Below are 16,098 nucleotides of genomic sequence, written 5' to 3' on the forward strand. Positions count from 1 at the left end.
GTGGACATAGAAGAGATACGCAAGGCAATCACTGACTATTTTCGCCTCAATGCACCATTAAAATGAACATCCTTCCGCGGCTCCTGTATATATTCCAGACATTGCCCACAACAATCCCGCAAGAGGATACTCAACGCGTCCAGAGGGACCTGCGTACCTTTATATCGAATGGGAAAAAAATCCCGCATTGCTCTTTGTAACTGATGCGGCCGTGCGACAGGGGGGCTCAGCGTGCCCAAACTTGCAGCCCTATTCTTTATCATTCCCTCCTCAGCCACATCTCTCCCTTCCTGAGATGTGTCCTGGCCTCTTCCTCATGATATATCACTGAATCAAAGAGCCTTATGAAATGCTCTCCAATGCTCCAGTGTTTGTCCCACCCAGCTTACAGTGAATGCTGCAATACACAAACTCTGTCTCGGGGGGAGGAGGGGGCTAACCCTTCTCATATTTTCACCAGACAGGCCTGGACTTCCCAAAATAAAACCCAAGGGATTCCATGTAATTTACCAGTGCCGGCAGCTCCGCACAGTGTACGTTGCCAGTATCTTCACTGCCCAGCACTGCTGTCCTCATGCATTATGCGACCAGCAGCATGCTCACATGTAGCACATGCGCTCAGAGTTCAGCCCTACAGTCCCTCTGTACTGTACCAGTCTATCACTTTAAACACACACTGCCAGCACACACACATTTACCATCGGCACACTGTTCCACACTTCGCTCTCAGTGTAGTGTAGGTCTTGCGCGCTCACATGCATTCAGCACATGTTCATCTCGCTTGGACTTATCCATCAACCTGATGTGGGCCAGGGGCGATGTAAACACACAACAGTGGAAATGTTATAAACGTGAAGGAGTCTGTAGGCCTAACTCCAGTGACACTGGGAAAAAGGATGTGTTCACTACTATTGGTCATTACACGGTATGCTACCACCACAGCGCTTGGGCTGTTTATTTCCCGGTGAAGGCAGAAGCCTTTTACCACTATGAGGGTAGCGCTCAGGGCAACCCTCCGGTCCAACAATCCGTGAGACAGCCTATGTCGTGGCGCACACACATGATCTGTGTTTGCCTATGACAAAAATCAACATTAGACACTTAGAAAAAAATCAATTGGGCACTCAGGGCAGGGGTGCACGTCTTCACCATGCAGGACTATTCTGTCCAATGAGGCTGGTTTTAATATTGTTTTGATGTTATAAGAGTATAGGTTGAATCAAAAGATGTTAACCCCTACGACGCTACATGAATTCTCCCGCTGTGCGGGAGAATTAATGAGTGGGCATGTTTCGCACATGCCCACCGTGACGTCGGATGGCCGGTGGCCGTCCTGAGCACCGAAGAGGTTAATAAAAGGACTTCAGTCATAGCTTCAGGAGTTTAAGATTAAGTGTTCAATAAATTGTTGATATATATATAATGTGAGAAAATGTTACCCCACAAATGACAGTGTGGGTGTAAATTATTTCTAACATATTCTCGGCACAATGATAAGTGGTTGCATGGTCTTACTAGGGCCGGTGCTCAAATGGTTGCACACAGCCTCAAGGCATGACTGCCGACATAAAATATGTTTTCTCATGGTCTTTTCTTCGCATGAACTGCCGCAAGAGGTGACTTTCACTCCACGATTGAAGGCTAAGCACAAACTTCTATTTGCATGTCTTAGCGTGCATGCATTTACTGTTTCTGGTCCTGACGAAAGCCACACTGACCCATAGAGGCACCACGTTAGATGGCTGAAGTACGTTTAGGATTTTGTCTTAAGTTAGTTCTGTGAATCGGGCCCTACATGTGGTAGGAGTTCCGGAGCAAATTTTAAATCACATATCACCACCACACACCTTGTCACAATCACAAAGAAAACCAGCTCCGATGTAATCAGGAATCGTAGCACATCCTGGAAGCACGCGGCAACCAGGGTGGGAACCCAATGACACAGCATGTCATCAACTAGGTTGGTGAACGAGGGTTCTTTAAAAACACCCTGTGGTCCAAGGCACACTTAATCTTTGGGGGCCAGATGTAGGTGGCCATTTACCGGCCGGTAACGGCCGATTTCGGCCGTTACCGACCGGTAAATGGGTTTTTGGGATGTAGGGGGCCAATTTTACCGAATCGGTAACTTCTAGATGTAGGTGGGACTCTTCTGAGTCCCAAAGGCCTTTCAGATTCGGTATTTTACCACCCAATCCAATTGGGTGGTAAAATACCAAATCCAGGTGTGCATGCACATCTGTGCATGCACATCTGTGCCATGTGACAGACAGGCATGCCCTTAGGGCATGTCTGTGTGCCACATGGCACACAGGCCTGTATTTGGGGTGCTAGAGGGTGTCAAAGTGACACCCCCTGCACCCTTGCAGGATTCGGTATTTACCGAATCTGTAATACCTACATCCCCCCCCCCTCTATTTTACCACTTCTTAAATACCGAATCGGTAAAATTCGGTATTTAAGAAGTGGTAAAATAAAATTTCCTACATCTAGGCCCTAATCTTTAGTTGAGTAGGTAGTGAATTCGTTCTTGTTTGTTATATTAGTGTTTCTATCTGCTCCATTAAAGGCACACATTTGATTTCACATCACATCTTAGCCACTGGTGTCTGGATTAACGTCATTTAAAGTTCCAATGACACAAATATTATAACAAGAGTGCATGGGTAAATCCCTGTATTGGTGTGTTATTCCTAAGCAAAACGTACTCTCTTGTGCCCTAGTGATAGGTACTACACAAAGCATTTCTGTTTGCTGCTGTGGGTTAGTAACCGGAAATGGAGGCACTCTCTCCTCTAAACTTTACCTGGCTATAACAGCCTGAGCAAGAAACATAGAATAACCAGAAAGATTATTGTAAGAAAGCCTCTTTGTCAGAAGTACTGGAATCTAATTTTGGCGTTTCTAATATGACGGGCATGTAGGTGGGTAAGAGATGCCATCTACAACTTTCTAAATGTACGATAGCAGTCAAAGAAACACTGTCCATAACGCTGTCGCAAGATGTCAAGCATTCTATTTGTGAAATGACTATGTACGTTACTGAGCTGAAAGAAAGACACATTGTGGCTCTTCACAGTTTTTTCAGCCACTATTGGTTAAAATTAAAAGGGTTTTCTGTATCACAGAGTGGCTTGGGACTACAAAAGCTGGAGATTAACAGCCTGATCCATCAAAGACCCGTTTTGCGAGTCTTTAATAGCGATTCATAAGGAATCGCTATTAAGGACTTGCAAAACGAGATTCATGTAGGAATTGTAAAAAATATTGCGATTCCTACATGTTCTTTATTTGCAATTAGCAAATTGCTAATCGCAAATAAGGATGCGATTTCAAGGGTGCAGGGGTGTCCAAAGGACACCCTGTAGCACCCCTGAAATGTAATCTACATTGGTGTTGCGCACACACATGTCCAAAGGACATGTGTGTGTGTAACATGCAACTTAGAAAAATGCATTTAAAAGCATTTTTCTAAGTTTTCTCTATTTACCACGAGGTCTAGCCTCGCGGTAAATAGCGGCCCGAAATTGCGATTTCGCAATTTATAAATGGATGATGAATTGCATTTAAGGAATCTCAAATAGAGATTCCTTAAATGTAATTCCTCGCAATTTTGCGAATTCTTTATTACCGATTTTTGCATTTGGGATGATGAACTCAAATGCAAAAATTGCGCTCGCAAAGGGCCAGATTCTCAGAATCTGGCCCTTTGCGAGCGCTATTGAGCTTCATGAATCAGGCTGATAGTCATAAAGCTCTCCAAGTACTAGGCCACACACTAGTTTTTTTTCTGAAAGAGGTGTTCTTACCTAGCTCCACAGACAAGGTCATTTCTGAAACCACAGTGGTTGCATTGTGTACTTATAAGTGATGCAGAAATCTATAATAATGTAAATCATAAGTTTGAATATTCCCTCCCTTGTTGAAACTGCAAGCATCTTTAGTATGTCTGACATTCCATCAAACCTTCTGCTGAGTTTGCGTCTATCCATTTTAGTTTACCAATATTTCTAATTTTAAAACAGACACACAAGCCCTGCAAATGAGCAAGATAGTTACTAAAAGCATTCAGGACTAGGGCCCCTTTCCATTCTAATTATTGGTGCTAGCTATAAATAGCTTCTTATTCTCCAAAGGGAATAGGAGAAACCTCATCACTGAGAGCTTAGGCTTTTCTGCATGCAGTTATTCGGTCGAGTCCTTAATTTTCCCCAAGACCAGTAATAACTGTGTAAAACAATCTCTAAATAGCCCTACATCATGCGAATGCAATGTCAAGCGCACACAACCTGCATCAGTATATAATAATTAAGTTTGGTAGTCATATAATGAAAAGGATAGAATCCAACTCCAATGTTTTTGACTTGTAAGGTGTTTATTCATCCAATATAAGTATTTGTTTCACAAGAAAAACCAGCCGACACGTGTTTCGTCAACACCGGGGTAAACCCGTGACTCTTCAGGGCTGTGGAGTAAAAAGATGTGAGCTGTGTCGTCGGACCGGTGATATTTCCAACCCGGTCCTAATCGGGTGTGTACACAGGAAGACGCGTGGAGGAAGTGCTTCTAGCGCGTCTTAGTAGTGTAGGGCGATGGGAAAACCGACGCCGGATGAGCGGTCGGGGGGAGCAGGGAAGCAAATCCGATTGCCCTTGCTGTGAGCTTGTGGTCGTTATGTCGAGGTGGAAGGAAGTCCGTACGTATTCAGGTTTCTAAGAAGCCCTACATCATGTCTCTTAAGCATGCGTACGTCTCAAACGGAACACGCGTTTGCCCTTGCCTACACTTCTCAATCATTCAGTTCCATCCGATGGCTCATTCCACCAATACTGTGGAGTAAATCTCATTTTAAGATTGCAGAAGTCAATATCCTGGTGGTTCAAAGGTGACCACGACGCCCACCTCTCACTATCACCCTACTTAGAAAGTAGGTCTTCCAAATTTAGGAACCTGGGACCTTTCTGATGATGGAACAAGAGAGGTGCTGCAACCAGGGTTATAAAAAGCAAACTGTATACTTGGGCCACCCCAAATGAGGTTATTCACAGGCCACAACTTCATTCAGATTACGCTCAGTCTTACAGCCAGATTCATCAAGCGGAATGTGCTCGCAAAAGGGACAGATTCTGAGAATCTGGCCCTTATGCGAGTGCAATTTTTGCATTTGGGATTCATCATCCCAAATGCAAAAATCGCTATTAAAGAATTCGCAAATTTGCGAGGATTAGCATTTAAGGAATCTCTATTAGAGATTCCTTAAATGCAATTCATGAAACATTTAGAAATTGCGAATTCGCAATATTTGGCCTCTATTTACCACAAAGTCAGACTTCGTGGTAAATAGCGAAAAAAATAGAAAAAAGCACTTTAGTGCATTATTCTCTGTTGCATGTTACACACACACATGTCCTTTGGACATGTGTGTGCGCAACACCTGTGTAATGTTGCATTTCAGGGGTGTTACACGGTGTCCTTTGGACACCCCTGGCACCCTTGAAATCGCATCCTTATTTGCGATTAGCAAATTGCTAATCACAAATAAGGAACATGTAGGAATCGCAATATTTATTGCAATTCCTACATGAATCCCGTTTTGCAAGTCCTTAATAGCGGTTCCTTATGAATCGCTATTAAAGACTTGCAAAACGGGTCTTTGATGAATCTACCAGTATGTCCTTCTCGCCAACTGCCTACACCAGCAGTTAGTCAGCTCCAGCCTCAAAATTCTATAACAGCATAATTGACACACTACAGCTCTGACTGGTCTTATCCTAACCTGAGTAAAAGCACACAACATTCACAATGATAGACGCCAATCAAACTGTAAGCCAAAACACACTAATTAAAAGTTGAATCTAAAACGTGACCAGTCAAAAGCACAACTAAAACACAGTCCAGTTGCAGCTCAACTCCGCTTCTATCAAGCAGTTGCCAGAAGACAGATAACATAAATGTTCGTCTTCTTGCGTTACATGTGTAAGAGGTAGGTGACTTCTTGCATCATTGATGTGATCAGGACACTAACAGCCTGATTCATCAACGGGCCGTTTTGCGAGCCCCTAATAGCGATTCATAGCGAATCGCTATTGAGGACTCGCAAAACGGTATTCATGTAGGAATTGCTAAATAAATAGCGATTCCTACACATTCCTTATTTGCGAGTAACAATTTGCTACTCGCAAATAAGGAATAACTCCCCATTCATTCCTATGGGCCAAAAGGCCCATAGGAATGAATGGGGAGTATCCCTTATTTGCGAGTAGCAATTTGCTACTCGCAAATAAGATAGCGATTTTAAGGGTGCTAGGGGTGTCCAAAGGACACCCTGTAGCACCCCTTAAATGCACATTTGAACAGGTGTTGCGCACACACATGTCCAAAGGACATGTGTGTGTGTAACATGCAAAAGAAAAAAATGCACTAAAGTGCTTTTTACACTATTTTCGCAATTTACCACCAAGTCAGACTTGGTGGTAAATTGAGACCAAATACTGCGATTTCGCTATTTCTAATTGGTTGATGAATTGCATTTAAGGAATCTCTATTAGAGATTCCTTAAATCCAATTCCTCGCAAATATGCGATTTCGGTAATAGTGATTTTTGCATTTGGGATGATGAATCCCAAATGCAAAAATCGCACTCGCAAAGGGCCAGATTCTCAGAATCTGGCCCTTTGCGAGCGCAAATCAGCTTGATGAATCAGGCTGTAAGAGACCAGAACAAAGTGTCCTCGTGACTGCTTGGCATAAGTTCTGTTTTAAGCTTGGTTCTGTGCCGAGTGCAACAATTGAACAGGACAACTTCAATCAACAAAAGGTAACCGAGCACACCCCAAAATCCACAACATTGTTGGATGTCTCGCTTGGCATGGACTCCCGAAACTTGCTACAGGGCTAGAAGCTGCACACTAGAAGCAGAAATGGAGGGGTCACCCAACTCCACCATAAGCCCGAGAAACACGTTTTTTATTTTAATTTTTTTATTTAATGCGTTTTTATATAGCGTGGACTTTACCCGAAGGTGTCAGAGCACTTCACAATAGGAACAGTAATGATACATGAGGAGAAAATTACAAGTGAACAAATTACAAAAGCAAACGTTACACTACATGAGGCAAAAGTGACAATTGTGAGAAAACAAAATACAAGAGGAGCAAACGGTGCATTACAGGAGGAAAAAGTGACACGTGTGCAGGTTACAAAAGCATACAAAGTACAAGTACAGGTATAGTACTGCAATAACTGGCAGACACTCAAACACAAGAACAAACGTTACGTAGGCAATGGTGGCACTTGTGCAAGTATCGAAAGCAAACAAAATGTAAGAGGAAGCAAACAGTGTGTTACAAGAGAAAAGTGATGTGTGCAAGTTACAAAAGAGTACCAAACACAGGTAAAAGGGTAATACTGCAATAAAAGGCAGACTCTCCAACCACAAGAACACACTGGGAAGGCACTTCTAAGGTCATGGAGAATAGAATTCGCTATAATGGAAGGTCTTCCTTCAGATAATAGAGTGGGTGTGAATTAAATTTGGAAGCGTCTTAGAAGGAGGAGAACTTTGCAATATGGGCTTCCAAGTTACAAAGTAATGAATTCTGGACATTGCAGTTTTGGTTTGCTCATAATGGACAAATGAGAAAGCACAGCCAGCAGCACGGTTGTATAGCTTAGAAGCCCTGAAAACACTGCCCGTGAAGACGTGGAGTAAGGTGGCGATGCCATTTCCTAAACAAACCTAACCTCACCTCGTTAACTAGACGCACTCAACAATCACTTTTATGCAAAACGCTTTAAACCACCGTGGCAGACAATGATCAGAAAGATGGATATGGGGTCTATGTGATAAAACCATGTAGGATGCAAAGGTGTACACTATGGTGAGTGACATCAAAAGTCCGAGAAACCGGGACTTAAGAGACATGCGGGGGACTGTTGTGGACGGGGTCGTCTTAAAATGGCAGCATTCAGGGCTTGTGCTAAGTAGGACGTATGGGGCAACCTAAGTCAGGACCCTGGCTGGCACGTCTCAGTGGTCCAGGTTGGTCCTGTCTTCTTTTGCCGTCACTGACTATGCTTGTGACGTCAAGGAATACAGAATGATGTTAGTGGGTACCTCGTGGCCTTCGGAACCGGCGCTGCCTATGGCTAGTCTCTGCCAGCCATGCTTCGGTAGGGGCTGCACACTGACACCCAGAGAACCTTCTTCCGCCTCCCGGACACAACGGATAACGACCCTCGCAATAGCAACCTCCTACACCCGGAATCAGATGGACCGCGCATGCGCAATGATGGGAAGGGGGAGCTTCCAGAGACAGGCGCATACGCACCCACCAACACTTATGGCCCGCCCCTCCAGTGACGACTGTCTTGTCATTGGAAGACTGGCCGGCCGGCTTAGGGCTTCTATTGGTTCACCCCGGGGTCTAAAACAGAGCGGGCGATAGGAGCCAGAGCGACGCCGTCTGACGACTTACGAATGTTGCTGCCGTCAGACGGGGGCACACGGGAACTACCGCTACGAGCGCAAGTTATTTGGTTGCGCGAGTGCTACGACGGGGGAGCTCGCACTCGGATAAGACCCCCCCTCCCTCTTGTCTCCAACAGCACAGCCAAGCCAGCGTGAGCCCGTGAGCCCGTGAGTAGGTTGGGGGGTGTGTGTGTGCGTGTGTGTGTGTGCGCATGTGTGTATGAGCGTGTGTGTGCCTGCGTGTGTGTGTGTGTGTGTGTGTGTGTGTGTGCGTGCGCGTGACTGAGAGAGGCATGGCTGGCAATCTGGAGATGTGCACAGCTCCGGGAGGCTGGGCATGCGCATCCATGATGTGAAATCGACGCGCGTGCCCAGGTCTGTCTCCCTTGAGAGCCGACTCCACAGCAATAGGTCTCGAGCGAGACCTAAAAACAGGTACACAGCTCTGCTATGAGACATATCATGTGTTCAAGACACAGCCTTTTAAACTGGCACCACAAATGAGGAACAATGCACATATTTGTTCTTAATACCAACTAGAAGTCTGTGGTGAGAGCAAACTCAAAATGCAACATATTTTGTGCTCACCTCTACCTTGGCAGCATTGTAAAAACGTTTGTACAACCACAAAGGTCTGGGCGAGGGCATCTTCTTACATACACATACATACATTTAAATGATATATTTGTTAACACCCAACCATGCCTTATCTGTAAAGTAATGTGATTTACTAGATTCATGTTTACATGACATGTTCACCTTAATAGGCTTCTTGTCTTATTGAAAACTTAAGCCTTCCTTGGATGCTATGAAGAGAAAACCATTACCTTAATTCACAAAAACTCACCAATTTCTTCCAAAAGTTTTCCTAGGTAAAGAGAAAATAAGTATGAATGTTAGAAAAAAACTTGTAAAACTTCACTAAGTTGTATCACATTGAAATCACTGTTAAGCCTTCTCCATTCAACCTCTCTAACGATCCTCAAACAAAGCGCACTGTCACACACGTTTGACCCTTGTTCCTGAGAACCCAGTTAGTTATTCAGGTTTTAGCAAGCAACCAAAAAGCTTGTAATAGCAGAGCTGTCCACTACCATGTGTAATGCTTACATATTTTAGCTTTCGGTTAAAACCGTAAATACCTGATTATAACCCACCATGTGAAAATGTCCAGACCTGGTTTAAACTGGAATACACTTTTTTGAATGAGTCCTGTCTAATGCCTTGGTACACCGTCACATGTCCATTGTGACTGGTGCACAGTTATGGACATTGGGAATAGTGGAGGAGTAGCACCTGTACTGCCTTTCCTACTCCCTGCGTCGTGAAGTAGTTTTTCAAAGGTCACTAGCAGAGCCCAGCCCAATTGCTAATATCCCCGCTTCCACAGAAACGAGCCCAACACATAGCATCTCCATGGTCCTTTAGGAGTTTGCATGATGCAGGCTCCCAGCAGCAGACGGCCCGCATGTGATTCCCTCGCTATTCCATTATCATGCACGACCAGCTGCCAGAACCTGCCAGTAGTCGTACCCAGTGCCAGCTCCGTCAATCCAACTCCCACTATGCCACCCACTATTGATATACATCACCCATTCCAGACTCCACTCTAATGCCTGTCAGGATTCTTTGTTGATATGTATTTACTTCAACTGAATATTTAAAAAAATAAAAATAAAACAAATTGCAATAATACAGTGCACATGGGATTTTACAAGTTTAATGTTGAGTCACAGGGAGAGAATATGGTACAATGCGGCACCCGGGTTTAAAAATTTACATCGACATACTGAATGAGGAACCCCCACAGGACTTCTACGGCTGGGCTGTCAGACTACATGGATTCAGGTTTTTGTCCAAACTTTATTTATGATCTGTACTCTCCTGCCTGCAAGTATTTTAGGAAGAGGATTTGGTTTTACGGCCAGAGCTGACGGCTTTAAAACTATGGAAACAGGTTTGAATCGGTACCTGCTCAACATCCTGTGATCCTGGCCATATCATTGAATATCCCGTTGCCTAAAACCAAAAAAACAATAATCTGACCTTGTGTAATGTAGTTGCGCACATGTAAAGTGCTCCAATAACTTCAGGTTGAGCTCGTTGTATATTAAACTTAAAAGGAAAATGCTACTTACCCAGCATGCATCTGTTCCTGGCATGTAGAGCTGTAGATCCACATGCTTTGCAAAGCCTGCCATCTAGTTGGGTCCAGATGTTTGCACTTTGTTTTTCTTCGAAAAAGTCTTTTCCAGTCTCAAGGTAGGTGACTCATCCTTTTTTGTTGAAAATGCACATGGGCATCAACTCCATTGTTAGATTGTTTTTCCACAGAGGGTGATAATGGAGTTAGTAAGAGTAGTAGAATGGAGATGTCCATGTAAATGCGTCTAAGTAAGATATCACTGCAACAGGTATAGGTACCCGGGGAGGTGGGTGCATGTGAATCTACAGCTCTACATGCCAAAAACAGATGCATACTGGGCAAGTTGCATTTTCCGTTCGAGGCATGTGAGCTGTAGATCACAAGCTTTGCATAGACTATACAGCAGTAATCTCCCAAAGCTGTGGCTAACCTGTAGCTGTTGCAGTGTTTTGAAAGAGTGTATGTAGAACAATAGTTGTTTTGTGAATGTGTGAGGTGTAGACCATGTTGCAGCTTTGCAGATGTCATCTTTAGGGATGTTTCCTAAGAAAGCCATAGAAGCCCCTAGTTTGGGAGTGGAGTGCGCTCTAGGGGGAATTGTTAATGTTCGTTTTGCTTTTGAATAGCACTTCTTAATGCATTTGACTATCCACCGGGCAATACCTGATTTTGAGATGGGATTGCCTTTGTGAGGTGGGGCAAAAGCCACAAAGAGTTGTTTAGTCTTACGGAAAGGTTTTGTCCTCCTATGTAATAGAGTAATGCTCTTTTAACGTATAAGGTGTGTATAGCACGTTCTGCCACAGAATCTGCTTGAGGGAAGAACCACAGATATGCGGCTATTGCAGCACGATGTAAACGTATGGATGGGTACGCTAAATCTGAACACTGTAGATGAAGTAAATAGCAGATGATGTTCTGAACTGAAGCATCAAGCGGGTAGATTTGATTGGCATTACAATAAATAACAAACTGCTTCCACTTTGCTGCATAGCAGGCCCTTGTAGTAGGTTATCCAGCCTCTTTGATAATTTTCATGCAGTCTGGCGGAAGATTAAGGTAGCCCAACGTTATGACTTCAGGTGCCCGATCGCAAAGTTGAAATGACCGGGATCTGGATATCTTATCTTTCCACAGCTCTGTGTTAGGAGATTGGGTGTAAGATGTAGTCTTGGTGAGGGACTACTGAGAGCTCCAAGAGGGTGGGCGACCACGGTTGACGGGTCCATGTGGGGGCAACTAGGATTAGTGTCAGGGACGCCTGTCTGAGCTTCAGAACGACTAGTGCAATGAGTGGGAGAGGCGGAAAAGTGTAGGCAAATATCCCTGACCAATTTAACCATAGTGCATTGCCTCTGGACAATGAGTATGGATACCTGGAGGTGAAGCTTGGGCATTTTGGGTTTTGATGTGTGGCGAATAGATCTATGTCTGGGCAGCCCCACATCTGAAAGAATGGGAGGAGAACTCGAGGGTGGAGTTCCCACTCGTGGATCTGTTATCTCTGTCTGCTGAGCAGATCTGTCATTTGATGGTCCACTCCTGGAAGGTGTTCTGCGAGGAGATACATGTTGTGACATATGGCCCACCTCCAGATGGTCTCTGCTAGTTCTGACGGCTGAAGAGACCTGTTTCTGTATATAATACATTGATGTCCTGTTGTCTGTGCGTATCAGGACAGCTTCGCCTACCAGGTGAACTTGAAAGGCTTTGAGCGCTAAAAATATCGCTAGAAGCTCTAGATGATGTATGTGAAGCTGCTTTTGCTGCAGTTGCCACATGCCCTGAATCGTGTGAGTTTGGAGATGAGCTCTCCAACCAGTGAGCGATGCGTCTGCTGTTAGCACTGTTTGTGGAATCGGTTGATGGAAAGGTTTTGTGGATTCCACCACTACAGAGAGCGATGAGTGCGGCCGTCTACCAACACTAGATCTCATAACTGACCGTGAGAATGATTTCACTGATGTGCTAAGCATTCCTGAAGGGGACGCATTTGAAGTCTTGCGTAGGGGACTATTAGGATGCAAGACGCCATCATTCCTAGTAACTGCATGAACACTCAAGCTGGCTGGAACTGGCAAAGTAGGGTTCGAATGTTGCGGATTCTGGCCAGATTGGAATAGGCCAGAGACTTTTGTGTATGTAGAGTGGCTCTCAAATACTCTTGCGTGTTGGAGGGTTGGAGATGGGACTTGGACAGATTAACTGTGAATCCAAGATCGTGGATCAGCGGCACTGTTGTGTGAGTATGTTGTAGTCAGTATGCTTGCCAGCTGGCTTTTATGAGCCAGTCGTCTAAGTATGGGACGACGTGAATGTGTTGTCTTCGTAGATGAGCTGCGACCACTGCCAGACATTTGGTGAAAACCCTGGGAGCAGTAGTGACTCCGAATGGGAGTACTTTTAATTGGTAATGTTAACCTGCTACCACAAACCTGAGGTATTTGCAGTGAGCGGGGTGTATCGGGATGTGGAAGTAGGCATCCTTTCAATCCAAAGTGGCCGAAAGTGCCTTGCTGAAGGAGCGGGAGTACTCGTTGGAGTGTCACCATATTAAAGTGATCCAATGGGTTGTTGATCTACCGTCCACCTGGTCCTTCTAAGGAGTTCAAATCTGCCCTTATTGAGGCCGCCAGTGTTATGGCTATGACATCTGCCAACTTCACTATGTTTGGGGAACTGAATTTACATTTTGAAGATCTTATGGAGACTGACATCTTTAATTGGCAGATCTCGCAGCTTGACAATCAAATCAACTAGTCTCAGGTCCCACTCATACTGCGGGCCACTTACTAGACCCCGACTTTTCTAATATTCCTTCCTTGTCTGTCAGCCCCCATAGCCCAGTTTGTTGGTTCGATCACTTTTTGATTTCGGCTTCCCTCCCGTTTCCAGGACCCCTGATTACTGGCACCCAGAAGACCCTATATAAACGCCCTTGGCTTAAACTAAACACCGAGCAATTCCACGCACTTCTTGCCGTAAAATTGCCCAAGTTATCTATGGATCCAGATGCAGCTTATAAAATCTTCTGCGACTGGATCCTTCAAGCCCTGGACTCTCCAATCCCTGCCAATTGGTCCAAGTGCCGTTCCTCTCACGCCAATCCTTGGTTTTCCAATAACCTGGCTGCCATGCGTGAAGCCTACAACCGAAGGTACCTTCTAGCAGGGTTAGCTGTGGGTGGCAAGGGCTTACCCCAGAGTTGACAGCCCAAAGCTGTCCCTAGAGTATGTACACACACCCCTAGCGCCACCGACAGCATCTCTGGCATCTGGCGGCATCCAGGTGCATACGGGTGCAGACGGGCTTTCCTGCTGGCGCGCCCGCTGCGCGTGGCCGCCTTCAGCCCCTAAAATAGGCAGGATCGTTGGGTAGTTACACCACTAGAATGTCACCCGACCCAAAATGGCGCTCACTGATGGCCAGGAAGAGAGAAGAGTCGCGTGAGCAGCTGGTAGCCCGGACTAGCCCCTTCCACGAAACCAGCACAACAGCTGCGGTGGACGGAGGAGCGCCGGTACCAAAAGGTAAGTTAAAAACAGAAGCTTTACATAAAACAGATGCAACAAAGAAGTATAATAAAAGTCATGCACGTGTAGCGCTACCAACTTATCCCCTAAGTAGCTCGTATACCATGCACCCCAAAAACATGAACATTTTAAAAACTAGGTGCATATAGAAAGAGCGAGCGGCATCGCAACCTTACTGCAGCTCTAGAATAATGTCCGTACAAGCTACATAACATATGGCATTAATTCTTTAGAGGTTCAGGGGAGATTAATTTGCCCAAAATCACAGGGTGTTAAGCCAACACCGGGATTCGAACCTGGCTCCCCAGTTGTACTATTGGCAGCTCTGGCCGCTATTCACCAATTCTCCCAAATAGTTAAGGGCACAGATCGCCTGCTCATTATTTCTATTCGCCGGTAAATCCCTATGGATTCTTCCATAGATGCGTGCAGGGCTTTAAGTAGGATGAAAAAACTGGGGGGTCTCTCAGAGGGGCGTGGCCAATGTAATTAAGGGCGTGGATTAAAACATGTAAGAGAAAAATCTGTGCTTAGCATAGTATGCCACCCGACTTGTATTTTGCTGTTTCTGTCATTGCATCCAGATACATGATACAACAAGTAACACCAGACCTACAACAAGTCAGGACTATTGGCTTTGTCATTGGTTGTTAGTTGCATAAGATAAATAAGCAGCAACTATGGCTTGAATTCAATATTGAAAAAGCTTCCACTTAAAGCCCTGGTGACACCAGACAATGTTGCTGCGCCTGAGTTTCAAAAAGAGAAGGGAAATACAGAGAGAAAATGACTCTTTAAAGGATTTCCCATCCCTTAATGCTCACTTGACGTCATGCGAATCTTCTCTGCTAGTGAGAAGTGAGCAGTGTGAGCAGTGCACATCGATGTGCCGCTGTCACTGCAGTCCGCCTGTGCCAGGGCACAAAACAGAGCCCGATAGAGACCCGTTTCGAGACTCCCTTTAAAAACTGCCGGTGCTCAGCACCGGTGAGACCCGGCCCACTTAAAGCCCTGGATGCGCGTGATTCTGAACTTAGAGCCAGTGCATGTATCGGTGCAGGATTCAACAGCAATCACACGTTGGCGGTCCCATTCGGGGGGGGGTGCTGATTTCGTGGCCCGCTCGAAGGTGGTGTGGAGTGACAACTGTAATACTTGGAGATCTGTAGCTCCTCTGCCTGTAATGCAACTGATGCTCATGCAAAGCACTTTGATACCTTCGGGTCGAGTTTGCGCTATAAAAAGTTCCAAACAAAGGGGCAGATTTATGATGACTGGCGCATCCCCAGGGATGCGCCAGTCATCCTGCGCCGCTGCTACGCCACCCATGGTGCGCCGCATTTACAATGCGGCGCACCATGGGGCAAAAACGGCACAGATGTGTGACGCATCTGTGCCGTAAAGGTGGCACATTGCTGGAGTTGCGTCGCAAGCGCGACGCAGCTCCAGCAAGGCTCAGGGGTGCAACATCTCCACAATGCTGCGTCAAGACCTACGCCTGCTTCAAGCAGGCGCAGGGTTTTGACGCAGCATTGTCATGAAAGTGACTGAGTGAAATCTCATAGATTTCACTCAGCCACTTTTAGGAGGCGTTCCTGCGCAGGAACGCCCCCCCCTGCGCAGGAACACCTCCTTATGGCGCAGGGCTTTACAATGTGACGCATCTCCTAGATGCGTCACGTTGTAAATAGGGCGCATTGTTTGCGCCGCCGTTGCGTCAAATAAAGTGACGCACCGGCGGCGCAAGGCCTTCATAAATCTGCCCCCAAATGTGTATAGGATCGCAAAGTGGGTGGCGTTTTCTCTCGTTAATCCCACAGATGCTCACTAGTGGGGGTGCAACAAAAGCATGAAAGGCAGCAACGCGTGCCAGGTGGTGTAGGGACGGAAACGAGCTGAAGCAAAACAAAAAGTAGAGCACCAAACGTGCATAAGTGGTGAAAAGTGAC

General features: G+C 45.5%; 1 protein-coding gene across 3 annotated transcripts in view; it reads right to left on the reverse strand.

The window, feature by feature from the left end:
- LOC144808036 (butyrophilin subfamily 1 member A1-like) overlaps nucleotides 1-16,098 on the reverse strand; it is a 193,333-nt gene that overhangs the window by 86,147 nt on the left and 91,088 nt on the right. For all 3 annotated transcript variants that reach the window (XR_013606715.1, XM_078673613.1, XM_078673598.1), the window contains exon 7: nucleotides 9,318-9,338. Coding sequence is in view for 2 of the 3 variants with exons in the window: in XM_078673613.1 (XP_078529739.1) it covers nucleotides 9,318-9,338 (21 nt within the window). In the remaining variant the exon portion in view is untranslated. The remainder of the gene's footprint in view (nucleotides 1-9,317; nucleotides 9,339-16,098) is intronic.

The sequence above is a fragment of the Lissotriton helveticus genome, chromosome 1_1, assembly GCF_964261635.1.
Source record: "Lissotriton helveticus chromosome 1_1, aLisHel1.1, whole genome shotgun sequence".
In the NCBI taxonomy this organism is placed as follows: domain Eukaryota; kingdom Metazoa; phylum Chordata; class Amphibia; order Caudata; family Salamandridae; genus Lissotriton; species Lissotriton helveticus.